General features: G+C 47.2%; 1 protein-coding gene, 1 long non-coding RNA gene and 1 pseudogene across 2 annotated transcripts; all 3 read right to left on the bottom strand.

Annotated features, from left to right (window-relative positions):
• Positions 1–1,224: 1,224 nt before the first annotated feature.
• LOC132348451 (uncharacterized) lies at positions 1,225–6,627 on the bottom strand. The gene is made up of 5 exons (XR_009497477.1): positions 6,264–6,627; positions 5,135–5,475; positions 4,295–4,421; positions 3,903–3,996; positions 1,225–2,395 (listed from the first exon to the last, which is right to left on the bottom strand). It is a non-coding gene; the product is annotated as an uncharacterized LOC132348451 (long non-coding RNA).
• A 3,109-nt stretch (positions 6,628–9,736) lies between these two features.
• LOC132349463 (thyrotropin-releasing hormone receptor-like) lies at positions 9,737–13,640 on the bottom strand (annotated as a pseudogene).
• A 2,929-nt stretch (positions 13,641–16,569) lies between these two features.
• On the bottom strand, positions 16,570–23,167 carry OCSTAMP (osteoclast stimulatory transmembrane protein). The gene is given in 6 exon segments (XM_059897846.1): positions 16,570–16,722; positions 16,725–16,805; positions 16,808–16,866; positions 16,869–17,226; positions 20,190–21,192; positions 23,124–23,167. Coding segments are annotated over 6 exon segments (1,698 nt in total).
• Between the last annotated feature and the right edge of the window lie 415 nt (positions 23,168–23,582).

Here is a 23,582-nt window from a genome sequence, read left to right as displayed (position 1 = left end):
CTGTCACACAACAATGTGGAAAGGAACAGATTAACTTAAACATCATCTCTTTCACTATTTTAAAAGGGAGGCACACGTGGCATAATGTTTGAATTGTTGAACGTTTTCATGGTGCCCAGTGAATGTTACAACACATTTATTAAACACGCTGTATTTCTCTCCTGTGTGAGTTTTCTGATGTGATAATGAGGTTTGATTTATGGCTGAAAGTTTTCTCACATTAATTGTGTTTATACAATTTCACTCCTTTATGCCTATCCACAGAGTTTTAGCATTGTGTAAATTACCTGATTTGTTCCTTTGTTGATCACCGCTTTCTTGGAATTCATTCCTTATGAGTTTTCTGATGTAGCAAGAAGTTTGATTTGTGGCAAAATGTTTTCTCGCATCCGTGACACTCATAGGGTTTCTCCCTGTGTGTATTTTCTGATGTTCAGTGAGAGTCCACAGCCGATAGTAGGCTTCCCCACACTTGTTACATTCCTAGGGTTTCTCTCCCATATGAATTCTCCGATGTACTCTGAAGCCTGACTTATGGCAGGAGGATTTCCCACGTTCAGCACATTCATACGGCTTCTACCCAGTGTGAGTTCGCTGGTGTTCAACAAAGGAGAACTTCTGGTGGAAGGTTTTCCCACATTCATTACACTCGTAGGGTCTCTATCCTGTGTGTGTCCTCTGATGGCAAGTAAGGGCCGACTTCCGGCAGTATGTTCTCCCACACTTGCTACATTCATATGGTCTCCCCCATATAGTTCTCTGATGCTTGATGTGTGAGTTTTTGTTGATGGCATGTCCACGTCCGTTGCACTCATAAAGATTCCCCTTTGTGTGCACTCTCTTATATTCACTGTGGTTTGATGTCACAGCGAATGTTCTACCACAGTTATTAAACACACTGCGTTTCTCTCCAGTGTGAGTTCTGTGATGTATAGTGAGTGTTGACTTATGGCAGAAAAATTTCCCACATTTGTTACATAGGTAAGATTTCTCTCCTCTATGAGTTATCTAATGTGCCATGAGGGCTGCTTTAGTACATAAAATTTTTCCACACTGATTTCATTCGTAGGGTTTCTCTCCTGTGTGAGATCTCTGATGCACATTGAGGGCTGAATGACAGAAGGTTTTCCCACATTCTTTTTTTTTTTTTTTTTTTTTTTTAGCAAAGCAAGAAGCCTTTTTAAAAAATTTTTATTTATTTATTTATTTATTTATGGCTGTGCTGGGTCTTCGTTTCTGTGCGAGGGCTTTCTCTAGTTGTGGCAAGTGGGGGCCACCCTTCATCACAGTGCGCGGGCCTCTCACCATCGCGGCCTCTCTTGTTGCGGAGCACAGGCTCCAGATGCGCAGGCTCAGCAATTGTGGCTCACGGGCCCAGTTGCTCCGCGGCATGTGGGATCCCCCCAGACCAGGGCTCAAACCCGCGTCCCCTGCATTGGCAGGCAGACTCCCAACCACTGCGCCACCAGGGAAGCCCCTTCCCACATTCTTTACATTCATTTGGTTTCTCTCCTCTGTGAGTTCACTGATGAACAGCGAGGTAAGATTCTTGTTGAAGGCGTTCCCACATTCTTTGCATTCGTAAGGTTTCTCCCGTGTGTAACCTGAAATGTTCAGTGAGGGCTGACTTCCAAAAAAAAGGTCTTCCCACATTCATGACACTCATAGGATTTCTCCCCTCTGAATTTTCTGATGCACGATGAGGGCCAATTTGTCAGTGAAGATTTTTCCACATATGCTGCATTCATAGGGTCGCTCTCCAGTATGAATTCTTTGGTGTCTAGTAAGGTTTGTCTTTACACGGAAAGTTTTCCTACAGTCATTACGAACATAGGGTTTCTCCCTTGTATGAATTCTCTGGTGTACAATGAGGGTGGACTTCTTAGAAAAGGCTTTCCTACATTCATTACATTAATTTGGTTTCCTTTCAGAATGTATCCTCCTCTATGTGAAGAGGACTGCCCTCTTGAAGAGGTTTTCCCACATTTGTCATAGCCAAAAGGTTGCTTCAAAGCCTGAATGTTCTGGTGCAGAATAAAATCTTCATTTTGACTTCTGGCTTTCCTAACTGGATTATATTTGTATTGTTTTATTCCAGAACGACTTTTCTCTTGCTTAGAAACGAGTTGCGTTTTCCCACATCTACTGTATTCATCAGGAACCTTTTTAAAGTAGCTTTTCTTTGCAACGATTACTTCTGAATTAGTTTTCAAATTGTTTCCACATGGATATCTGTAGGGTGTTTTTCTTGAGGGAACAATATTCATGCCCAGATTAAATGTTTTCCCAAATACAGTAGCTCTCTCTGTAATCAGTGTTTTATTGCAGAAGAATACAATTTGCCTCAAATGTTTGCCTTGGATTTCCTTGTCCTCCTTTAAGGCATCATCAGCTTCTAGGAAGAAGTACCATTAATAATAACATGTGATCCGTGACACACTTGCTATGAAATGAGAGTTCCTTACAAATGCCTTGTTGTGGTGGACCGGCCCAGCTCTTCAGGATTAGGGAAATGTCAAATACAAACATCTCCTACTGATTTGGGGGAAAGAAAAAAACAAAAAATAGAAAAAAAGCCAGCCCACCCACACCAGCCTGTTTAACAGGATGAAAGGAAGAGGAAAGTAGCAAAGAATACGAGTACCTCTGACATGGAAAAAGGAAAACAGTCACAAGGAACAGTAAGCACAAAGTATACTGCAAGTGTGTCTGACACAGTATTGAATAAGACAGATGAGACTCAAAGAAGCACTCAGAGACAGTGAGACCAGGAGACAGAGACTTCAGAGAGATGGTCAGAGTTACAAAGAGACACAGAAGGAAGGCGTGAGTCTCAAATTTTGCTAGCGACATGGGAACTTCAGAATTTGCACAAATACAAAGAATAGAAAGAAAGATTGTGGGCTGAGCAGGGCTGGAACTAGGGTGAGGTAGGCGTGACCTCTAGGGCACGTGCACCCCCCCCCCCAAGAGTGAGTGTCTTCTTAAGTTCTGTATCTGAGGCACCTTGGTTGTCTCACCCTAGTCCCCACCCAGTGGGACTGAGCATGGAGAGTGAAACTGATCTCTCAGTTAAAGGATGGAGAGAAACGTGGAATGCAACTAGATTTGCAAATAGATTGTGTAAATCAAGCAAGATTTATTTTTTTAAGACTGACCTATGAATGTCTGAATATACAACAAGTCTATGTTAAAGGAAGGTGGGGTCAGGTAGGCAAAAGAGAATGCCACAGAACTAAAGTTCAGAGTATGCTAAAAGAAGGTCTGTATACCAGGGATGGATAACTTAGCAGCAAAAATCTTTACACATTTCGATTAAAGAAGTACATTTAGGACTTCCCTGGTGGTGCAGTGGTTAAGAATCCATCTGCCAATGCAGAGGACACGGGTTCGAGCCCTGGTCCAGGAAGATCCCACATGCCGCAGAGCAACTAAGCCCGTGTGCCACAGCTACTGAGCCTGCGCTCTAGAGCCCGCGAGCCAAAACTACTGAGCCCGTGTGCCACAACTACTGAAGCCCACGCGCCTAGAGCCTGTGCTCCGCAACAAGAGAAGCCACCGCAATGAGAAGCCTGCACGCGGTAACGAAGAGTAGCCCCCGCTCGCCGCAGTAGAGAAAGCCCGCACGCAGCAACGAAGACCCAACACAGCCAACAATAAATAAACAAGCAAACAAATAAATAAATAAATAAAAATTAAAAAAAAAAAAAGAAGTAAATTTATTTGGGGACAATGTTTTTAAGTATCTATAGCATGACAGTCATTTGTCCTCAATTACTTCCCAGGGTCTGGGGCCTATAAAAAGAGATTCCTGAGGAACATTACAAAGATGCCAACTATGATCACTAACCACCATAGAACTCTCATTTCCACTGGTTTCCACCTGCTTAGTTATCACTCACCTGAGTAGTTCTGACTTGAGAATTCCTCTACTGTCCATGGTTCTTCTCCTTGCTCCAGTCTGAAGATCACATCTGGTTTGCTAACGTTGATACCCTGTTAAAATGATATAGAACTTGGACCAAGCCCTTTGGACTTTGGGGACTTGAAGGATGAAGAAAGACAGCTTCAAAAGCTGTGTGATGAAGATGTCCAGCAACAGGTCATTAGAGCTAGAACATTCAGGGGAAGGGTGGAGGGAGGGCAGTGAGCACAAGCACGACACTAACATTGCCTAAAAGGGTTTAATCATCTCTCTCCCCTGACACTCAAGGCTAAATAATGAAATTCAACATGTTTTTGCAACACAGAGCAAACACATCTCTTGGTAGTTACACAGGGAAGCTGTACTTACCCACTGAGATGCGGCTGCTGTAGTTCTCCAGCACCACATCCCTCTACAGTAGCCTCTGAGCACGGTTCAGGTGCTGCCACTCCTCCTGGGTGAAGTCCGCAGTCAGGTCCTTGAATGAAACCAATCTCTGCAAGAATACGTTTAATCTGAGGTGAACAGAAGCCCAGTGGATCCCTGGGGTGCCCCCATCCTCCACTTTGGAGACCACTGTTGTGATCATGGAAATCCATAAAGAGATATTTGTCAGCAAGGACTGTTAAGATTTGTGATCAAATTTGCATTTTGGAAGCAATGCTCCAGAGCATAGGGGTCGGCACACTACAGCCTGTGAGCCTAATCCAACCCACTAAGACCCAAATCCGGCCATGCCCATTTGTTTACACGTATTCTGTACTGCTGTCACACTACAGCAGCTGTGCTGAGTTGATTTGACAGAGACCAGAGGGCCAGCAAAGCCAAAAGTAGTTATTATCTGGTCCTTTACAAAAAATGTCTGCTGTCCCCAACTCTAGAAAAATGGGAAATGGCTTAAAGATCAAATTAGAGGGGAAGAAAACTAGGACGCCATGGTGAGACATGACCACAGGTAGCTCTGGTAGGGGTGGGAAGGAGGGAATCAATCCTACATGATGAGGAGCCAGAGGATTTGGCCACTAATTGGTTGTGCATGGGAGATATAATGTGCAGATTATTTTGTTTCAGATTATTTTTTAATCTGTACCCTGCCCATCCCCTTCCATTGCAACTCACATCTTTCTTCTGAAAGTTGAACTGAGGCTTTGCTGAGCCACAATAATCAATGGTCTTTGAATATGGTATGATCACCCAGATTCTGCTCACCCTGGAGAGGAAAATTCTGGTCCAGTAACTCTTGAATATGCTCCTTTCAGGAATTCTGTCTCGGCCTTAAAATCCTAGGGAGAGATTTCAGTTCAGAAACAGGTTCTTCCAGATGTGATTTCTGTCCTTGGAGGCTTCTGCTTTTTCCTTCACTGGGACGGTTTTGTTTCCACCTGGGCGTAGCAGCCACTTTTCCATTAGCTGGAATCTGCTCTTGGGGTCCCAAGGTTCAAGCGCCTGGTGAGCTGGACCTTTCCTAAAATCCAATCAAGGCCGCTGAGAAGTGAGACAATACTGCAGGAGGCAGAAAGAGCCCAGAAGCCTCGATTACACCTTGTGACCTAAGGAAAATAGGTCCAATGGTTTGATTATCAAAATACATAGTATAACTGCTTTCTAGGGCACACAGAAGGCAAGTCATCATGCCAGAAAAAACCCAATGGGTGTAGGTAGAGGGGAATGCATATTACAAAGATCATGAGACTGGGAGTAAAATAGATTTCATTTTAAAATCAACTCATTCACCACAGAATAAATCACTTTAGCTCTCTGTAAATGAGGTTTTAAAATGTGCTCCGAAAGGGGGCAGTAATGCCGACTTCACAGCCTGGTTGGGAGGATTGAGGGAGATATCTAAAAATCTTTGTAACACTGATTGCAAGGGATACTTGTCGAGGGTGTATTATATTCTGGGCTTGCTTTTTACTTCAGAACAACCCTATGGGGCAAATATTATTCCTAGGCTCATTTTACAGATGAGAAAACAGGATGAAATAACATGCCCTGGGATGCAGTGCTGTTCTGTGGCAGCACCTGGTCTGGACACAAACATCATGCTCTTAAAACCTCATGCAGCGCTGCAGACATCACCCCCCAGCGCCAGCCCCCTGAAATCTTTTCCAGTCATATCTACACCCTGGCCATTCTCTTCAACTGAAGCTCACATCTTTCTTCTAATAAATGCTTAGTATAAAATAACTAATATAATGATTACCATATTTGTTTCTATAAATAGTCCTTCCCTTCCCTAACGTCCTCCAGTATTCTTCAACCCAGCCCAGCAGGCTGCAGATCCAAGCGCCTCAGCGGAACTTTGGGGATCAGATTTTAGCCATTTGGATGTACAAACCTTGCACCTTCACAGAGCACCTTCTTCAGGCAATGAATGGCTGCAGGGAGCGCCCGCCATGAGACCTGCAGGTCAGGAGCCCGGCCCTCGCTCCCTTTCTCCGGGACCATGGGAAACCCGGCTCCGGGCCTCCCTGGAGAGGGATGCGGGGAGAGCGCGCACCCACTCTCCGCGGACCGAGGCCAGCTCCGCCCAGCCACTTCCCCTCCAGCCCCCGAGGGCTCGGAGCTCCCCGCCAATCATTTAACTTGTGGGTGCACCCGCTTCGCTCCCAGTTCACCAGGCCCAGGTGACCACGGAACGGCGCACCCCGGCGGCTGCAGGACCCTCCGCGGGAAAAGCCTAGAGGAGAACACGTAAACGCGCCCACGTAGAGAGCCGAGGCCTCACATGCGCAGAAGAGGCCGCCGGGCCGTCCTTCCCAGGTTTTCCAAAGGGCGGTCGACGCTTTTCCGGACTACATTCCCCATAAGGCACCGCGGCCACCGCCCACAACGGAGTGCTCCTTAGAGGAGCCTCTTGTCCTTACTCAGCTTGGTTGATTGCTAGGAACCATTAATACAAAAAGAAAAGGTGCATATGAATTTCACCGAAGACTATAGATGAGAAGCGAAGATTACAGACTATGAAGTGTCCACCAAAATGCTAATGATTCCCAAATCCTTATCTTTCTCCTAAACTTCTCTTAGGAACACCAGAGGTGTATAGTCCCTTATTCTTCCTCCTGTTTTTCCCACTCAGCATCAGAACACACACTGGGGAGTAAACCCAATGAACATTTTAAATGTGAGAAAGCCTTCTATAGTATATATCCAGGATCTCATAGGGGAGCAAGCAGAAGAACGTAACCAACACAACAAAGCTTTCACCTATTTTGGTGAATCCATATAAATATTTTGAATGTATGAAAACGTAGAATTCAAACATTCTCTAATCCAAGAATTCATGCTGAAAGGAAATCTATCAGTGGGGAGCATTGCATGGCTTGCCCAGCTTATGGCTTGGAAAGAGCAGGACTGGAGGATTGGGTGACAGCAAGAATATCCAAGGAAAACACGTGTAACAGGGAGCTCAGCTCGGTGCTCTGTGATGACCTAGATGGGTGGGACTGGGGGGGAGAGAGGTCCAAGAGGGAGGGGATATATGTATACATATAGCTGATTCACTTCACTGTACAGCAGAAACTAACACAACATTATAAAGCAATTATACTCCAATAAAAAAAGACGATGTGAAGACACAGAGGGAATGAAACCTACAAGCCAAGGAACGCCCGAGGCTACAAGAAGCTAGGAGAAGGGCTTGGCGAATCTCCTTCACTTCGCTCAGGAGGAATCAACCCTGCCGACAAGTTGATTTCAGACTTCTAGCCTCCGGAACTGTGAGACAATAAATTTCTGTTGTTTAAGCCACCCAGTTTGCGGTACCTTGTTACTGCAGACCTAGCTAACTAACACAGAAGGCAAGATGGCAGAAGGAATGATTTGAGGACAGGCAGAAGTTACTGCAGCACTATGGAAATTTTTTAAAAGGAAAATACTTAACATCAAAGATAAAATTTACCTATGAGCCTGTACCTAAAAGTGTTGATTTATGTAATATTTTTATTTTCTTTTCTTCAGTGCTTATCTCAGTAAGGATCTGTGTGTATTCTATTCTTTCTGCCTTTACACACACACACGTGCATACATTTGAAATTCAAATTCAACTAGTAAGTTAAGAATACCCTCATAATCCTCTTCCTAAAAAAAAAAAAAAAAGCATTTATGGCAGTGGGCAAAAATTGTGAAGATCTTTGTGTTTGTATTAGTTTTCTATGACTGTGTAACTAAGTGTTAAGGACCTGGGTCCTTGAAGTCTAATCAGTAGAAATTGATAAGAGGCCACAGTGGAAATTGCATTGTCAATATCTGCTTGCTGATCTGCCTCTTCCCCATCCTCCCTCCAGCCATTTCCCCTCCTCTCCCACCCCTTTCCCATTGCTCCCCTCCCCTCCTGCTAGACTATTCAGACCGATTCATCACCTCTGAGGACCAGTCCCTGAGCTCCGTGCTAACAAGATTGAGCCATGGAGTTGGGGACCTGGGAAGCTATAGAACTCAGACCCCATCCCCCTGTCACTTTCCCTGTTTCCCCCCTTATTCTTGCAATAATTTCCCCTCTGTTTTTTAAACCATTCATTCAACAGATGTTTATTGGAGCACCACCTATATGCTGGAATCAGCCTGAGATTCACTATCTCTGCCGTAGATTCAATGCTGGGATTTCTACCCTTGCAAGACCCACTTATGTCATATTGTCCAGATAACTGAGAAGAGAGATATCCATACACATCACAAAGAAAATATAAAGTCATAATTAATTTTATTCTAATAGAGCTATCAGGAGGATTGTAGGATGGCGTCATGTTCCCCTAAGAGATGTTGAAGTTTTAACCCCCAGTACCCGTCGATGTGGCCTTATTTGGAAATAGGGTCTTTTCATGATCAAGTTAAGATGTGGTCATTAGTGTGGACCTTAATCTGATATGACTGTGTCTTTACTAAAAAAAGGGGGGGGAGGAAGCAACATGCAGAATTTGGACACAGAGACAGACATGTACAGTATTACCATGGGCCAGCGGCTGTTGACTATAGGTGAACTTTGCTGCCCTGGCAGAAGGGTCCTGCTGTGGTGAACCCGAGTGGACTCTTCTGTGGTGGATATCTATTGTTGTTAGTTTTTTTGCTTTTGTTTTTGTTTGGTCCTCTGATATCCATACTGCCTTTTTGTGATAACAAGCACTTCAACTTTCCTTTGAGGAACCACCCTATTCCCATTAAGGTCTGCCATATACACTCACATAGGCTATGCACTGCACAACTTCAGAGGATCCATCCATTTAAACTGCTGAGTGGTGCCCACTGGAATGGAGCAGTACCCAAACTATACAACAGTCAATGGCAGCTATTGAATGACAGTCCAATAAATTGCCCATCCTCTCCTGGCCTAGGTGGGGTTGATTCATTCTGATATAGATGCCATGAAGCCACTGCCCATTAATTCCTGCTATGTGGATCCCTGGGGTTATCCTGGTTATTGTTCTTTCCAACTCCAATCAATTCCTTTTTAATTTAATTAGCCAGAGATACTTTCTGTTGCCAACAAAGGACTCCCAACAAGTCACAATCTACACCTCACACTGGTAGCCAGATCTCAGCAAAGGGTGTTGAGTATTAAGATTAAAGTTAGTTTTTATTCATTATCTATTCATTTGTTCATATAATAAATAATTGTGGCAACCTCTTAGATTTGTATATTTATTAAACTGGGAAACTGTTTTACTAAATATACAAATCTAGGCTGTCTGCAATGTTAATGGTGATCCCTAGGGTTGTGCAGTGCACAACGTGTGCACCTCTACCGAACAGCCCTGGACACCACTCTCTCCTCCAATAGCCATGTTTCCCCAAATGCATGGAGACCCCTTCACCTCAGCAGGGGCAAGAGGGTGGGCCTTGCCCTGATGTGCCAGGATCCCCTCCCTGCCTGGACATCACATTTCCTGGTTCCTTCCAAGAGCCCAGTCTGTGCTGGGAACAGTCTTCGATGACACTGTAGTAAACAGGGGTGGTCTCCTGGGGCGGAAGCTGGGGCACGGCCAGCCAGCACCGAAATAGTCCATGGAAAGCCTCCCGGCAGCTCTGGGACACGAGGGCATAGATGATGGAGTTGACTGTGCTGTTCACATAGATACAAAGGCAGCAGAAGAGAAGGAAGCCGAGGTTGAGGTAGGGCGGGCTCAGGAAGGAATTCACCACCACCAGGGTGGGATAGGGCAACCACAGCAGAGCAAAAAGGACGACCACCACAGCCAGCATCTTGGTGACCTGCAGGGTAAGACAGGAAAAAAGAAAGGCATGGGTGCCAAGGGAGAACCCTGGGTTCTGGGTCTCTCCGTGAGCTTGCGGGAGGAGTAACCCCAAAGAGTATCCGGGCCTTGCCAAGCTGTGCCCTCATGCATGCTCTCCCTTCAACTCCATCCCCACCTAGAAAACCATTATACAGTCTTCCCTGCCCTGCTCAAGCTTTTGGAAACCTCCCAGCTGCAATCTACCTCCAAAGCCCTTGGCTGGGCTACCACAGACTGTAAGCAAATTCATTCATCCGCTGAGCCTCAGTTCCTTCTTCTATAAGATGGAGACACAGTGCTGCCTTCATCATAGGTGGACGTGAGGAGTGAAGGAGTTAATGCCAGTAAAGAATGTAGAACAGTGCCAGGCGTGTAGTAGATGCTTATGTGGGTTTACTGTGGGTTTACTGCTGCTGCTGCTACTACTACTAACATAACCTCTACTACTATTACTATGGCAATAGCATGAGGTTCAGAGCTGGGCAGAGCTGGGTTAGAATCCTGGCTCCACCACGAACCAGCTGTTTGGCCTTAGACATGTCCCTCTCTCCCCAGCATTCCCAGCCACACGCTCCCTTCCGGCTCTTTCACTCACCCTGCTCCCTCCCTCCTGATGCTCCTTCCTGCCTTTGCCCTGGACTGCCTGTAATGCCTCTCCCTGCTCCCTCCTCTTCACTTCCTAACTCTTCAGATCTCAGCCAGCACTTCCCTGACAGCATAGACTAAATAAAGCCTCCTAGAGGTGGTACACGCTGGAAGGTGTTTCAAAAGATGCACAGTTTCTAAATTCCGGAATGAAGTCACCACAAGGGGACATCGTCAATGGAGCCGGACATCCTTAATACCTGGGAGGACAGCAGCTCACAGGTGCTCCTACCCCTGGGGTCCTCAGTGACCCCTTCAGAGACCAAAATGTGGGTGGCAAGAGTTCACTTACTAGAGCTTAAATTGCCCAAATAGTTCTGGCACTGGTTCTGTCCAGAAAACCCTGGATACATTCAACACCTGTGCTATAATATTCTCCAGGAACCGTGAAATCGTAGGAATTCCCTAGTAGGTCTTGACTCGTGATTTTACCAAATTCAGATCCTGTTCCATTCCATTTTAGGTTCGTTTGGGTGATAAATGCTGAATGGCAGTGTGTGGGCTCTGGACCCAGGTTGCCTGGGTTCAAATCTTGGTTCTGTCACTTACCAGCTCTGTAACCTTGGGCAGCCTCTCTGTGACTCAGTTTCCTCATGTGTCAAACTGAGATGATAACAGTACATCATAGAGTTGTTATAAAAATTCAAAATGTAAATTTGTATAAGCACTAAGTCCAGTGCCCAGCACATAGCAAATACCCAACAAATGTTAATTGTTGTTGTTGTTGTTATTATTATTCTCCACCTTGCACTGGGCTTTCTGATTTCCTTTAATGCCTCTTCCCTGTTGGAATTGTACATTGCATTCTGCAAGGACTCTCGTAGGCATGAAAGGAACACTTGGTCCATAGACACAGCCCACCCAGTATGAAAAAAGACATTAATGCCCCAACAAAACAACAATAATAGGTACCATATGTTGAATACTTACTATATGCCAGATTTATAATATTTACTACCATCCGTTGAGGTAGATGAGCACTATAATTGTTCTCATTTTACAGAGGAGGAAATCAAGTCTCAGCAAGGTGAAGTGACTTACCCAAAGCCACACAGCAAGACGTTAGCAAAGCTAGGAGCCAGAACCCAGGTCTGGAATACTCTTTTCACCACCAGAAGTTTCACCTAAACCATACAAGCAGGAGTTTGACCCCAGTCCTTCCAGGTTGAGCCTGAGAGTGGTAAACAGTAGTAAATAAGCCAGTGGGAGGGCAGGAGGTGCATTTGTCTGGCACCTAAAGTTAATATTTCAAACCTGCTCAGCCAGTGCCCTGCCCCCTTCCCTCTAATAGTTGCTTTGACCTAAAGTGGCTGCAAGCAGGATGGACCAAAGGGGCTTTTGAGGGCAGCTGGAAGAGCCCGCAACAGTGTGCCCACTGGAGAGGCAGGGACATGGCGCATGTGGTCCTTGCCTGGCTCAGGAGTGACTCAGCCAGGACAAGGTGTCCTCCCGCCTCCCCCGTGAGCTGTGGGTGGGGGTGGAAGGCTGAAGATAAAGACCAGTTGGGCCCAGAGAGCGCTCCTCCCACCTGCATTCCTAGAAAACCCTTGGGAGGCTGCACTGCTGGAATGGGGGTGGAGGAAATGAGGAGCCTGGACACATGCGTTCCTGCACCCAGTTCCCTTACTGTGTCGCCTCTGTCGCTCCCTTGTCCCCTCTAAGCCTGTTTCCTTGTCCATAAAAATAGGTATGAAACCTCCCAAATAGGGGTACTATCAGTAACCATCAGATAATCAGGCACACAGTAAGTGCTCAATAAATGCTGAATTTCTCTCAGTCTCCCCAGAACCCATCCTCTTGGGCTTTCAGACTGTCCCGGCCCGTTGGAGCAGTTTTAGCGCCAGATGGCGTAGTATAGTCTTGGGAAAGTCACTTCACCTCTCTGAGCCTCACTTTCCCCATCAGTAGAAGAAAGAGAATAACAGCTACGGTGTAGGGACTCGCTGAGGAAGTTTAATAACAAACCAAGATGAATTTAGCGTTTCGTTTGTGACATTGACTCTAAATGAATCATGCCATTTCTGTGCCATTACCTCATACAACAGGAGAGGCAACGGAGGCTCAGAAACGCTCAGAAGTGATGTCGCCAAAAAACAAGCCGAGTAAGTGGCACCACCTGGACTTGAACTTGAGCTTGACTCTAGGAGGGCCCAAGCTTCCATCCACCAATCTGCTGCTGGCTCAGTACAGGGGTCCGAATGAGGAGGGACGTCCGTACCTGCTTTCAGGAGTTGAGGTCACCCCTCCTGCCGCGGGAGGAGAAGCGCCCTTGGCCAGCGGGGCCGCCCTGGTGCACAGAGCCCGATCGTCCCCAGTCACCAGGAGGCAGCGGCCCCGCGAAGAGGACGCGTGCTATGAGTGCATAGGACACAGTGGCCAGACCCAGGGGCAGCGCGTAGAAGAGCGCAAAGTCCAGGAAGTAGACGGGCAGGTAGAGAGCGTGACACGCGGTAGCCGCCCTGCTCCTGTACGCCGTCGGCTCACACGGTCTCGCGCATGTCCACCAGGAAGAGCCAGAGCGCGTAGGCGCCGGTGCCCAGCCACACCCGCGCTGCAGTGCGCTTGGTCCGTGCCGCGGTGGACAGAGCCTGGGCGCTCAGAGGATGGCAGGTGGCGAGGTAGCGCTCCACCTTGGACGCGCTGATGCCCACGTACTGCAGGTAGGTGATGCCCAGGCAGCCTGCGTGGCCGAAGACCCAAACCCGAGCGGATGCCGCCTCGGCCACGGTGGGCACTTCAGCAGCCAGGAGCACCAGCAGGTCCGCGGTGGCCAGACTCACCAGGTAACAGTTGGTGGGTGTGACCATGTGGCGGCTCTGGACCACCACCAGGACCACCATGGCGTTGAATATTTATTTGTTATCTTTCTTATCCCAACAGAAGCAGGCTACATAAGAATCACAGCTACATACCCAATACCCAGACAAGTGCCTTGTATATGAGAGGAACTCAATAAATATTTGTTAAATGAACTTATTAAATAAAGGCTCAGAACAGTTAAAGAAGAAAACTTGCCCAGTGTCACACCACCAGGAAGTGGCAAAGCTATGATTTAAACACAGGCACTCTGATGCTAGAGCCCAAGCTTATAACCATTATGCAATAACATTATAGTTAACTTTGATGCAGAGGAGAAATAAATAAAATTTGGGGTGGTGTCCAATAAGAAAATAAGACACAAAAGAGATTAATTTTACTCTAGTTATTGGGGTTAGAGTATGGCAGCATCAGCTGGAAAAATAAGACTGGGTTTGCAGAGCAAGTCTGACCTAGAAGATTAACTTTAATTTAAGGCCAGGAAGAAACCTTCACTTAACATAAAGTTGGGGAGCTGTCCAAGGCCTCTGGTGCTGAATTCCAGGTTGGAGTTGGATGGTGTCACCTCATGGTTTTCATGTTTGAGGTCCCAGGGCACGCGCCCTGGCTACTCATATGTTCCTCCACTATCCCACCCTCACTGGGGAAGACTCTTGACTTAATCACATCCACAAAACCCCTTTGGCCATGTCAGGTGACATATTCACAGGTTCTGGGGAATAGGGTATGGACAGCTTTGGGGGGCATTATTCTGTCTACCACATGCGTGGTACAAGGGAGCTGGCCTTAGGAGGCAAAGCTGATGTGCTTCCTGGGGCCTGATGTGATTCTCTCAAACATACTGGCTGTTTAAGTTGAAACTCTTGTCTGGGGGTGTATTTCTTTTCTTTCCTTTTTTTTTTTCAACATCTTTACTGGAGTATGATTGTTCTACAATGGTGTGTTAGCTTCTGCTGTATAACATAGTGAATCAGCCATACGTATACACATATCTCCATATCCCCTCCCTCATGCATCTCCCTCCCACTCTCCCTAGGGGATGTATTTCTTAGTGCTTTGTATCTTTCCCTTTGGCCACAAACTTGGCCTGATGCAGGCTGCTTCCAGTGCCTGACTATTCCCTTCTGCAAGCCCAAAATCTTCAGGAAGGAGCCGAGACCAGAGAGAGCGCAATTCTACCTCCAGATATCTGGCCGTTCAACTAATTGTTACTGAGCCCTGGCTTAGGTTCTGCTTTAGATGCTAGGAAAACTGTGGAGGACCAGACAGCATGAAGTTGACATGTTTGTGGGGATGACATGAAACACACCAGCAAGTAAACAGAAAAAAGAGGCAGCTAAACATACAAATGCATATGGAATGAAGGATATTGATAAGGGTATGTATAAAGATGGTAAAACAACTTAATATGATAGATCAGCGGTCAGCAAACATTTTATTTAAAGAGCCAGATAGTAAATATTTCAGATTTTCTAGGCCACGTCTCAACTACTCAAATTTCCCATCAGAGCAAAAGAAGTCAGAGACAATACTTAAACTAATGAGTGTGGCAATGGTCCAATAAAACTCTATTCACGGAAACAGGCCCTATTTGGCTCACAAATTGGAGCTTGCTGACTCTGGTGATAGAGTAGAACTAGGTGGGATGGGACAGTTTTAGGTAGAATAGTCAGGGAAGGCTTCTCTGAGGAGGTGACATTTGAGCTAATGCCCAAATGATGCAAAGAAGCCGGCCATGCCGAGACTTGAAGGAAGAGTGTTCCAGGATGTGGGAATAGCAAGGGCATTGCCCCGAGGTGCAAACCAGCCTGTGAGGAGCTTAAGTCCATGTGGCCAGGGCATAGCGAGGGAGGAAGAGGCTGGCTCAGTCAAGGTTTTGTGACCCAGGAAAGAGCTCTCAAAGGGACAACTACAGAGAGTTGTTTTTTTTTTTTTTTTTCTTTTGGCCTTACAGCATGCAGGATCTTAGTTCCCTGACCAGGGATTGAACCTGTGCCCCTTGCAGTGGAAGCACGGGGTCTTAACCACTGGACCGCCAGGGAATTCCCTAAAGAGAATTTAATGAAGGCATAGAGGTGGGGACTTGGTTAAGGGAATGATAGTGACACCCCCAGAGACCTGTACCTGGTAGATGGAAGCTGTGCCTCTCTGGAACGCAGGGGGAACCGTAGCAGTGGGAGCGAGGTCACCCAGAGTGTGGAACGTGGCCTTTGCCAAGTAAGCGCCCAGAAGGGATAAACAGCCTGACCTCGCTCTCCCTTCCCACTTTAAATCACCTGCCGGTGCCTCCCATTGGCTGAGCCCAACCAGGAGTCAGAGTTCAAGGGAACCAGGGTGATAGAACCACAAATGTCAGACTCCTGGGAAAGAGAGCAGGTGAGAGAAAGGCAGAGAATGACCTGGAGGGAAAAACAGGGAATACCAAGCCCACAGGGTAAGGAGTTGTGATTTTATTGTAACTTCCATAGGGATGGAGTTGCCATAAAATACGGATTACCCATCAATTTGAATTTCAGATAAACAACAAATATGGGTTTCGTATAAGTAGCCTCGGGACGTACTTATACCAAACCCATATTCGTTGTTTATCTGAAATTCAAATTGAACCAGGTGTCCTGTATTTTTATTTGCTAAACCTGGCAACCCTAGATGGGAAACCCCTGAAGGAATTTGAAGCAAAGGAATAACAATCTAATAACAATCTAATAACAATCTAATAACAATCTAGAATTTAATAAATACATTTATTTATAAAATCAAGAAAATTTTAATGACTATAAATAAGTTCAGAAGATTCAGAGACATATAAATAAGTTCCAGGGGCATTTAGACACAGTCAGGGTGCAAAGTCTCCATCTACCAGGTACAGCAGCCGATGCAGATGGGAGCCTGGACAGACACCTGGCACCGGCCGGAGGAACCTTGTCTTCACTTTGCATCGTCCTTTTCTGTTTATCGAGGCCTTTCCTGCCCAATATCTCATTCCGCCCTTAACACATTCCCGTGTGCAAAGTAGGTCACATTAATTGTTGTTATGCAGTCCTTATGCAGATCTAGAAACCAAGGCTCAGAGAGGTGAAGCGACCTACCCAAGGTCACACAGGGGAGGCAGCAGAAGGGCCAAGGTTACCACTCAGGTCTGGGCAACTCCAAAGCGTTTTCCTCTCGGTGCCACTGCTCTCTGTCCTTCCAGGTATCCAGCAGGTCTGTCTAGCCATTGTAGGCGCTTGCTGCCCGGCCTGGGTTTCAGGAGCAGGATGGAGTGCCCGGGGCCAGCTGCTGGCCTCGGTGCCTGTCATATCTTCGCTGGAGCCGGGCATGAAGGTGGCGGACCCTCCTTGCCTCCTGGGTGGTGAAGAAGGAGGCAGCGATGCTGTGCCTCAGGCGGCGGGCGTAGGTCTCCAGGAGGACCGTGGAGCAAGCGACCAGCTGCAGGGCGCCTGCAGCCAGGGGGGCGGCTGTGTGCGGGCGCCGGGCAGGCAGCAGCGGGCAGCCAGGGGCGATGAAGCGCAGCTCCCATTGGAAGGAGCTGTGGGCAGAGAGGAAGGGGCTCTCCGGAGGCGGCTGGTTGAAGAGGAAAGGGATGAAGCCCAGGATGGTGTATGCAGCCTTCAAAAAGGAGAAAAAGGCCGAGTCAACAGACAGACACCCCAGCCGTTCCCTGCCCCCCACCACATCCGGATGCTCGTGGGTCTGGACGGGTCCAACTTTCCCTGTCCTCATCTGCAAAATGGGCACAAAATCTGACCATCTTGAGGAGGGTCAACTGAGATCAGGAATCTGAAACAGGCTTTTTGCGGAATGAAAAACACCATACAAATGCTATTTATATTGTTCTTACTCTCTTTGCAGAGAACACTTTAGAGAAAACCAATTCATGCTTAAGGGCATTTACTCTTTTCTGAGCCCTTAGTGAAACTTCAGATGTTCTAGCCATCAAATAAGCACAATTTTATGAAGTTGAGTCCATGAAGAGCCTCATTTAAAAGACGGGAACCTATGGTCACACCATGGGTTACATGCAGCCCACCCAGGGGTCAGTCCCAGCCAGGGTGGGTCCCAATATCCTGCTCCTAAGTATTAGGCCCTACAGTTTCCATGGGGCATGTTGGAACAAGAAGGATGGGGTCTAGAGAAGCAGGGAGGTCAGAGGTTAACCATTTGAACTTCGGCGACGGACTTCTTGGATTGGATCCTGGCTCTGCCCACGGACATCTTCCCCATAAAGCACAGTGCTGGGGACCCACAGTACTTTTAGGGGCCTACGAAAATGTTTTATTTTCTTTTAAAATGAGAATTAAAAACCAAACTTTTAAGTTGAAGAATATGTTTTACCATATAATATTAATATATTTGTCATTATACCAATGCCATCATTAGTATTTTTTCTGGAGAAAGGCGTCCGCAGAAGTAAACCTGTCTAGGGCCCACCAAAGACACAGTGCAGCCCTGGTTCTGCACGTACAGGCTGGATGAATTGGGGCAAGTTCACTAACTTCTCTGAGCCCCGGTGTCTCCATCGGTAAATCAGCGGTGATACTAATTCCTGTCTTTCTTACAGGATCACAGTGGCAATTAAATGAACTATTTTATTTCATCAGTTCTGGGATTCTTTTTTTTTTTTTTTCCACATTTTCACATCTTTGCGATGAAGGTGTGTCTTCAAACTTTTTTATTTTTAAGTTACACGGGGGCAGAGCATATTTCAGGGTCAGAAGGAAGACTTTTTTTTTTTTTGGCTGTGTTGGGTCTTTGTTGCTGCGCGCAGACTCTCTAGTTGCGGCGAGCAGGCTTCTCATTGCGGTGGCTTCTCTTGCTGCAGAGCATGGGCTCTAGGCGTGCAGGCTGCAGTAGTTGTGGCACGTGGACTCAGTAGTTGTGGCTCACGGGCTCTAGAGCACAGGCTCAGTAGTTGTGGCCTACAGGCTTAGTTGCTCCGTGGCATGTGGGATCTTCCCGGACCAGGGCTCGAACCTGTGTCCCCTGCATTGGCAGGCAGATTCTTAATCACTGCGCCACCAGGGAAGCCCGAAGGTGTGTCTTCAAATCAATATGACTGGTAACATGCTTTCTGGTCAGAGGGTGCCAGCAGCAAAACTTGTGGACTGAGTGTCCACAGTCTGGAAGAAAATGCTGGGAAACACAGTGGAGCATCACCAGTGCTCTGTCTCGAAGGCACAGAAAACAGTATCAGGTGAAAAACCAGACACTGACAACTCAGGCAGAGTCATTCCAAAGAGTCAGGCTTGAATGGGAGGAGGTTTCAGGAAAAGCTTCACAAAATTACTTCACTATTTGTCTTGTTATCCGTGAGAAAGATGCTAAAATAAATCTATGTTAAATGATCAGTGAACTGTTTTATATGAATACAATTAACATTTTAAATGATAAGAAGGCATTGTGTCATGGTTTAAGTGGCAGCCTTTTCTTATCTAATGGTGCATAGAATGATGATGTGACTTGCCGAGAACGGCATCTTAGATTTGATGAAATACAGAAAATCAGGTAACACACTTAGCACATTGCCTGACATGTTTCTTTACTGTGACTGATAGTAAGAAATGCATTTTCTGAAGAAAATTTTCATAGAACAATACATCCCCCATCACCTATGGTATACTCTGAAATACATTTCTAGTCTATTCTATCCATTAAAAAAAAAACACAGCGACCATGACCCCCTAAATTGATTCATGCAGTTTGAAGAACACTTTCCTAGTAGATATATAATAAGTACTCAGCAAATATTAGTTATTAATATTATTAACTCAGGGTCTGACACTTTGGCATGTTTTACACAATGGACTTTTGTGTGAGATCTCACCATTAAAAAGAAAAAAATTCGTGGCCAAAGAAAAGATTAAAAACCACAAAACTTGATGAGATCATAAATTTTTCCAACAGCAAATAGATGGTAAATATATATTACCATTAAAATAGTAAATATTTTAGGCTTTGCAGGCCATACAATCCCTGCTGCAATGATTCAACTTTGTAGAGCAGCCATAGACAATATGTAAACAAAGTCATGGCTAATTTGAGTCCAATAAAACTCAATTTATAAAAACAGGAAGCTGGCAGGATTGGCCCGTGGGCTGTTACTAAGGCTTCCTCCAGTCTGTTATCTACAGATGTGAGCTATTAATAATAGTCACTATTTATTAAACATCTCCTATGTGGCATGGAGCCGACTAGGTACTTCTAGAGACTACCACATTTTAAGACTCACAGTAACCTTGTAGGGTAAGGAGGATCGATCCAGTTTGTACAAGTGAGCAAAATGAGGCTGGGATATGCTGTGGCGTGTGAAGAGTGGCCTTGGGGGGCAAATTATTTTAATATCTCTGGGTATCAGTATCCTCACCTGCGATAAGGGGTGAAAACAGAACCCACTGCCTCAGCTGTCGTGAGAATTACGTGGTTCATTTGCCAAAGCCCCTGGATCCCACAGCGTATCCAAGGACCACGACTTGAAGGCAAGTAAAATTCAATTTTGAGTCAAGGGTTTAATAAACCCTATCCTTTCCCCCAAGGAAATGACTCTATGCCCACCTCCCTCTCACGGCACTTACATCATATTTGACGGTGAGCGTGACGGGCACAGTGGGAAGCTCCTGAGCCCAGCCCACGGCTGCCCGCGCCAGGAGAAAGGCCACGTGGTCCATGGCCACTGTCACAGCTGTGGCCATCAGGAGTAGGGTGAGCAGCCCCAGCCTTAGGAGACAACGCAGCAGCTCCCGCTGGGACAGCCTTGGCCGGGCCGCCCAGAGCAGCCAGGCTGGTGGGGAGGCCACCAGGTGTGTGGCCCCGACCTCTGCCAGCTGCTGAGCCAGCTGCCAGGTAGCATAGATGTTATCAAACTGCAGGTCAGTCAGGTATCGATGGAGGTACCAGGCTGAATCCACCAGGAGGCCCAGCATAAAGAGCCCCGTGACTGCCCGCTGGGTCCCCAGTGCTGCCACTTGGGCCAAGGACTCCAGGCCGGAGAAGTCCTCCAGGACCTGCTGAGTGACCCTGAACATGTGGAGCTGGAAGGCGGAGCCATTGCCCTGGGCCTGGAGCGTCAGGCCCTGGCTGCCTGCCTGGCCGTCAGGGCCCAGAGCCTGGGCTGCTCTGTGCAGCTGGTGAGTGGTGTTGAGCAGACTCTCCAGGGAGCCCTCCGTGACGCACCTCAGCACCTGCCCAGCTGCGTGCATGTTGGCCAAGATGTTGGGCACCACGACAATGGCCAGGGTGACGGTACTCCAGGATAGGAGCAGGCGGCGGCCCTGCTCTGTGCCCAGGGTGGGCACGCTGAGTGCAAACAGACAGCGGGCGGGGGGCACCAGGACCAGGCCCAGGAAGGCCAGGAGGCCACAGACAGTGGCCACCATGGCCGAGGGCCCTAGAGGATAAAGCAGCAGGGACACCAGCCCATGGTAAGTCAGACCCGCGGCAGCAATGGCCAGGGAACCGCACAGGAGGAGCTGGGTCAGCAGCTGGCCACAGCTGGCTGGGACAGGCTGGGAGAAGGCAACCCAGGCGGCCTGCAGCAGGGCAAGGGCCTTGTGGAGCCCCAGGTACCAGAATCTCCACCTGCACACAAGGAAATAGGGGGAGCCTCTATCAGGAGGGTTGGGGCATTGTGTGTCTGCCCAATGCCCCTGCCCTACAAACTCGTCAACTGCCAACAGGCTCCACCCCTTTAGCCACAGTGGTGGGCACTCCTCCCAGGTGGGTCAATCAGAGTAACCCACCCCAAACCCACATGACCTAAGCTGAGCCAATCAGAGCCTTCCCCAGGATTATTCTCACTGAGTTGTCAGGGAAGAACTAGTTTCCATGCAGTTCCTGAGGATGAGAGGATGAATACCTGGACTGCTTGTGTCTTGTGAGGGCAACTGGTACAAGGGAATGAAAGAGTCATGGAGAGAGAAGCACAAATGAAAGAAAGAGGATGAGAGAGAAATGGGGAGAGATGCTTTTTCACTTGAATTCATAGTCTTGGTCAGCTCAGTGTGACCCTGGACACTCCTTCTTTATGGATCTCATTGTCTCCTCTATAATTTAGAGGATGGGAAGAGTGGACCAGTTGATCTCTGAGGAACTTTTCTCCTCTATTGTACTCTTATTTATTCATTCAACAAATATTTATTAAGTAACTACTATGTGCTAACCATTGGAGAAACAGGAATGGATAAAACAGGAGAATTCCTGGCCTCATAGAGCTTCCATGGAAGAGTGAGAGCAGAGGAATAGTAAGAAGAGGTTGGGCTCTGGATACATTTTGCTGGAAGAGCCAACACGATTGGCAGACTGATTGGTTGTGAGTGTGAGAGAAAGAGGGGGGTTCAGGATGACAATGAAGTTTTGTGTCTGAGCAGCTGAAAGCACTGAGGTGTTGTTTCCTGAGATGGGAAATCTGTGGTTGAAACAGGTTTGAGTGGAGGGGGGAGAGGAAGAATTCAGCTGGCAGTCAGAAATTTGAGGTGCCAATTTTGCCATTTGGCAGAGCTGCTGAATGTGTGATTGGAAACAATCTGGAATTCAGAGGAGAGAGTGGGCTGGAGATATAAAGCTGGGAGTTGTGGATTGATAGACGGTATTTAAAGCCATGGGGTAGAAGAGATTCCTTAAGACAGTGTGTTGACGGGAAGGAGAGAGCTCGGAGGACAGAGCCTAGTGGCACTCCGGGGTTCATGGGCTGGGAGGTGAGGAGGAACCAGCACAGGATACCAAGAAACCAGGTACTGTGGAGCTTGGGAAGCCAAGTCAATGAAATGTTTCAAGAAGAAGGGAGTGAGCAAATGTGTCAAGTGCTGCTGATGGGTCAAGAAAGATGGGAGCTGAGCAATGACCATTGGATTTAGCCACGTGGAAGTCACTGGTGACCTGGACAAGGGCAGGTCAGCACTGATGGTGAGGATGCTAGAGGAGACGATGGAAATTTGAAGGTGAAGAAGAAGGTATAACATAGGTGGCCAGGAAAGTGGGAGAGTAAATGAACTAGGGAAGTTATATACATGCTGGGCGGCATTGAGGACCCACTTGAGGTTAGAGGTGATGAATTATGGTCTTCCCGGTCCCGCTGACATTTTAATTTGGGACTAAACTCCTTTCTACTGTATAATTCATATTTGAAACATGGTAGCTGTTAAAATGATAGCTAATAATTTGAATGATATCGGAATGGAAAACCAAATCTAAGTCATACTGGGTGCAAGGTCTGTGCTGAATGTTGTAAATGCTAAGGAACCAGCTGCCATTTGTTGGGTGCTTACTCTGAGCTGAGCACAATGGCAAGCCCTAAGCATGCGTTTTCTCATTCAATTCTCACAACAGTCTCGTAAACATTATTATTACTCCCATTTCACAGATGGGGAAACTGAGGCTCAAAGAGGTGAGGATTTACCCAAGGTCACACAGCCAGGGAATGGCAGAGACTGAGACCTAGCTCATACCCATCAGGCCTGACCACTGACTGTTTTCTTGCCTGTGGCCCCCAGTGTCCAAGTCCCCAGACCTACCCGGTCCTGATGAGATGCTCAGCTATCTCCCGGGGGGCCCTCATGCTCCCTGAACAGCAGCGGATCTGGGCAGGCAGGCTCAGGCAGCGAAGGTAAGTGGAGAGGAAGTGGGGGGAATTCCGTCCTCCAGAAGTGACCAGAATTATCACTTCTGCTTTTCTGCCCTGAATTAAGTGCCTCTGGTGGCCTTGTCCCGCGCTGCCTGGGCCCACCTCCCAGGGGGTTGGGCAAGCTGACTCATCCTCTTCCGGCAGGCAGGAGCCAGTGGAAGGTGTGGGAGGAGAGAAAAGGCCTTTTCCAAGTCTCTAATCCTGATAGCAGGAAGGTAGAATTAGTCCCATTTTACAGAGGAAGAAACTGAGGCTCAGAGAAGCCATACAGCTCATTAGCGGTAGTGCTGGGGCTAGAATTCAGCTCGGCTTCATGTTCCCTCCCCCTGCATAGTTATGTGCCCCCAGA

This window comes from Balaenoptera ricei, chromosome 15, assembly GCF_028023285.1.
Source record: "Balaenoptera ricei isolate mBalRic1 chromosome 15, mBalRic1.hap2, whole genome shotgun sequence".
NCBI classification, from domain to species: domain Eukaryota; kingdom Metazoa; phylum Chordata; class Mammalia; order Artiodactyla; family Balaenopteridae; genus Balaenoptera; species Balaenoptera ricei.
Note: the sequence above shows the minus strand (reverse complement) of the source record. Positions and strands in the feature narration are given on the sequence as shown.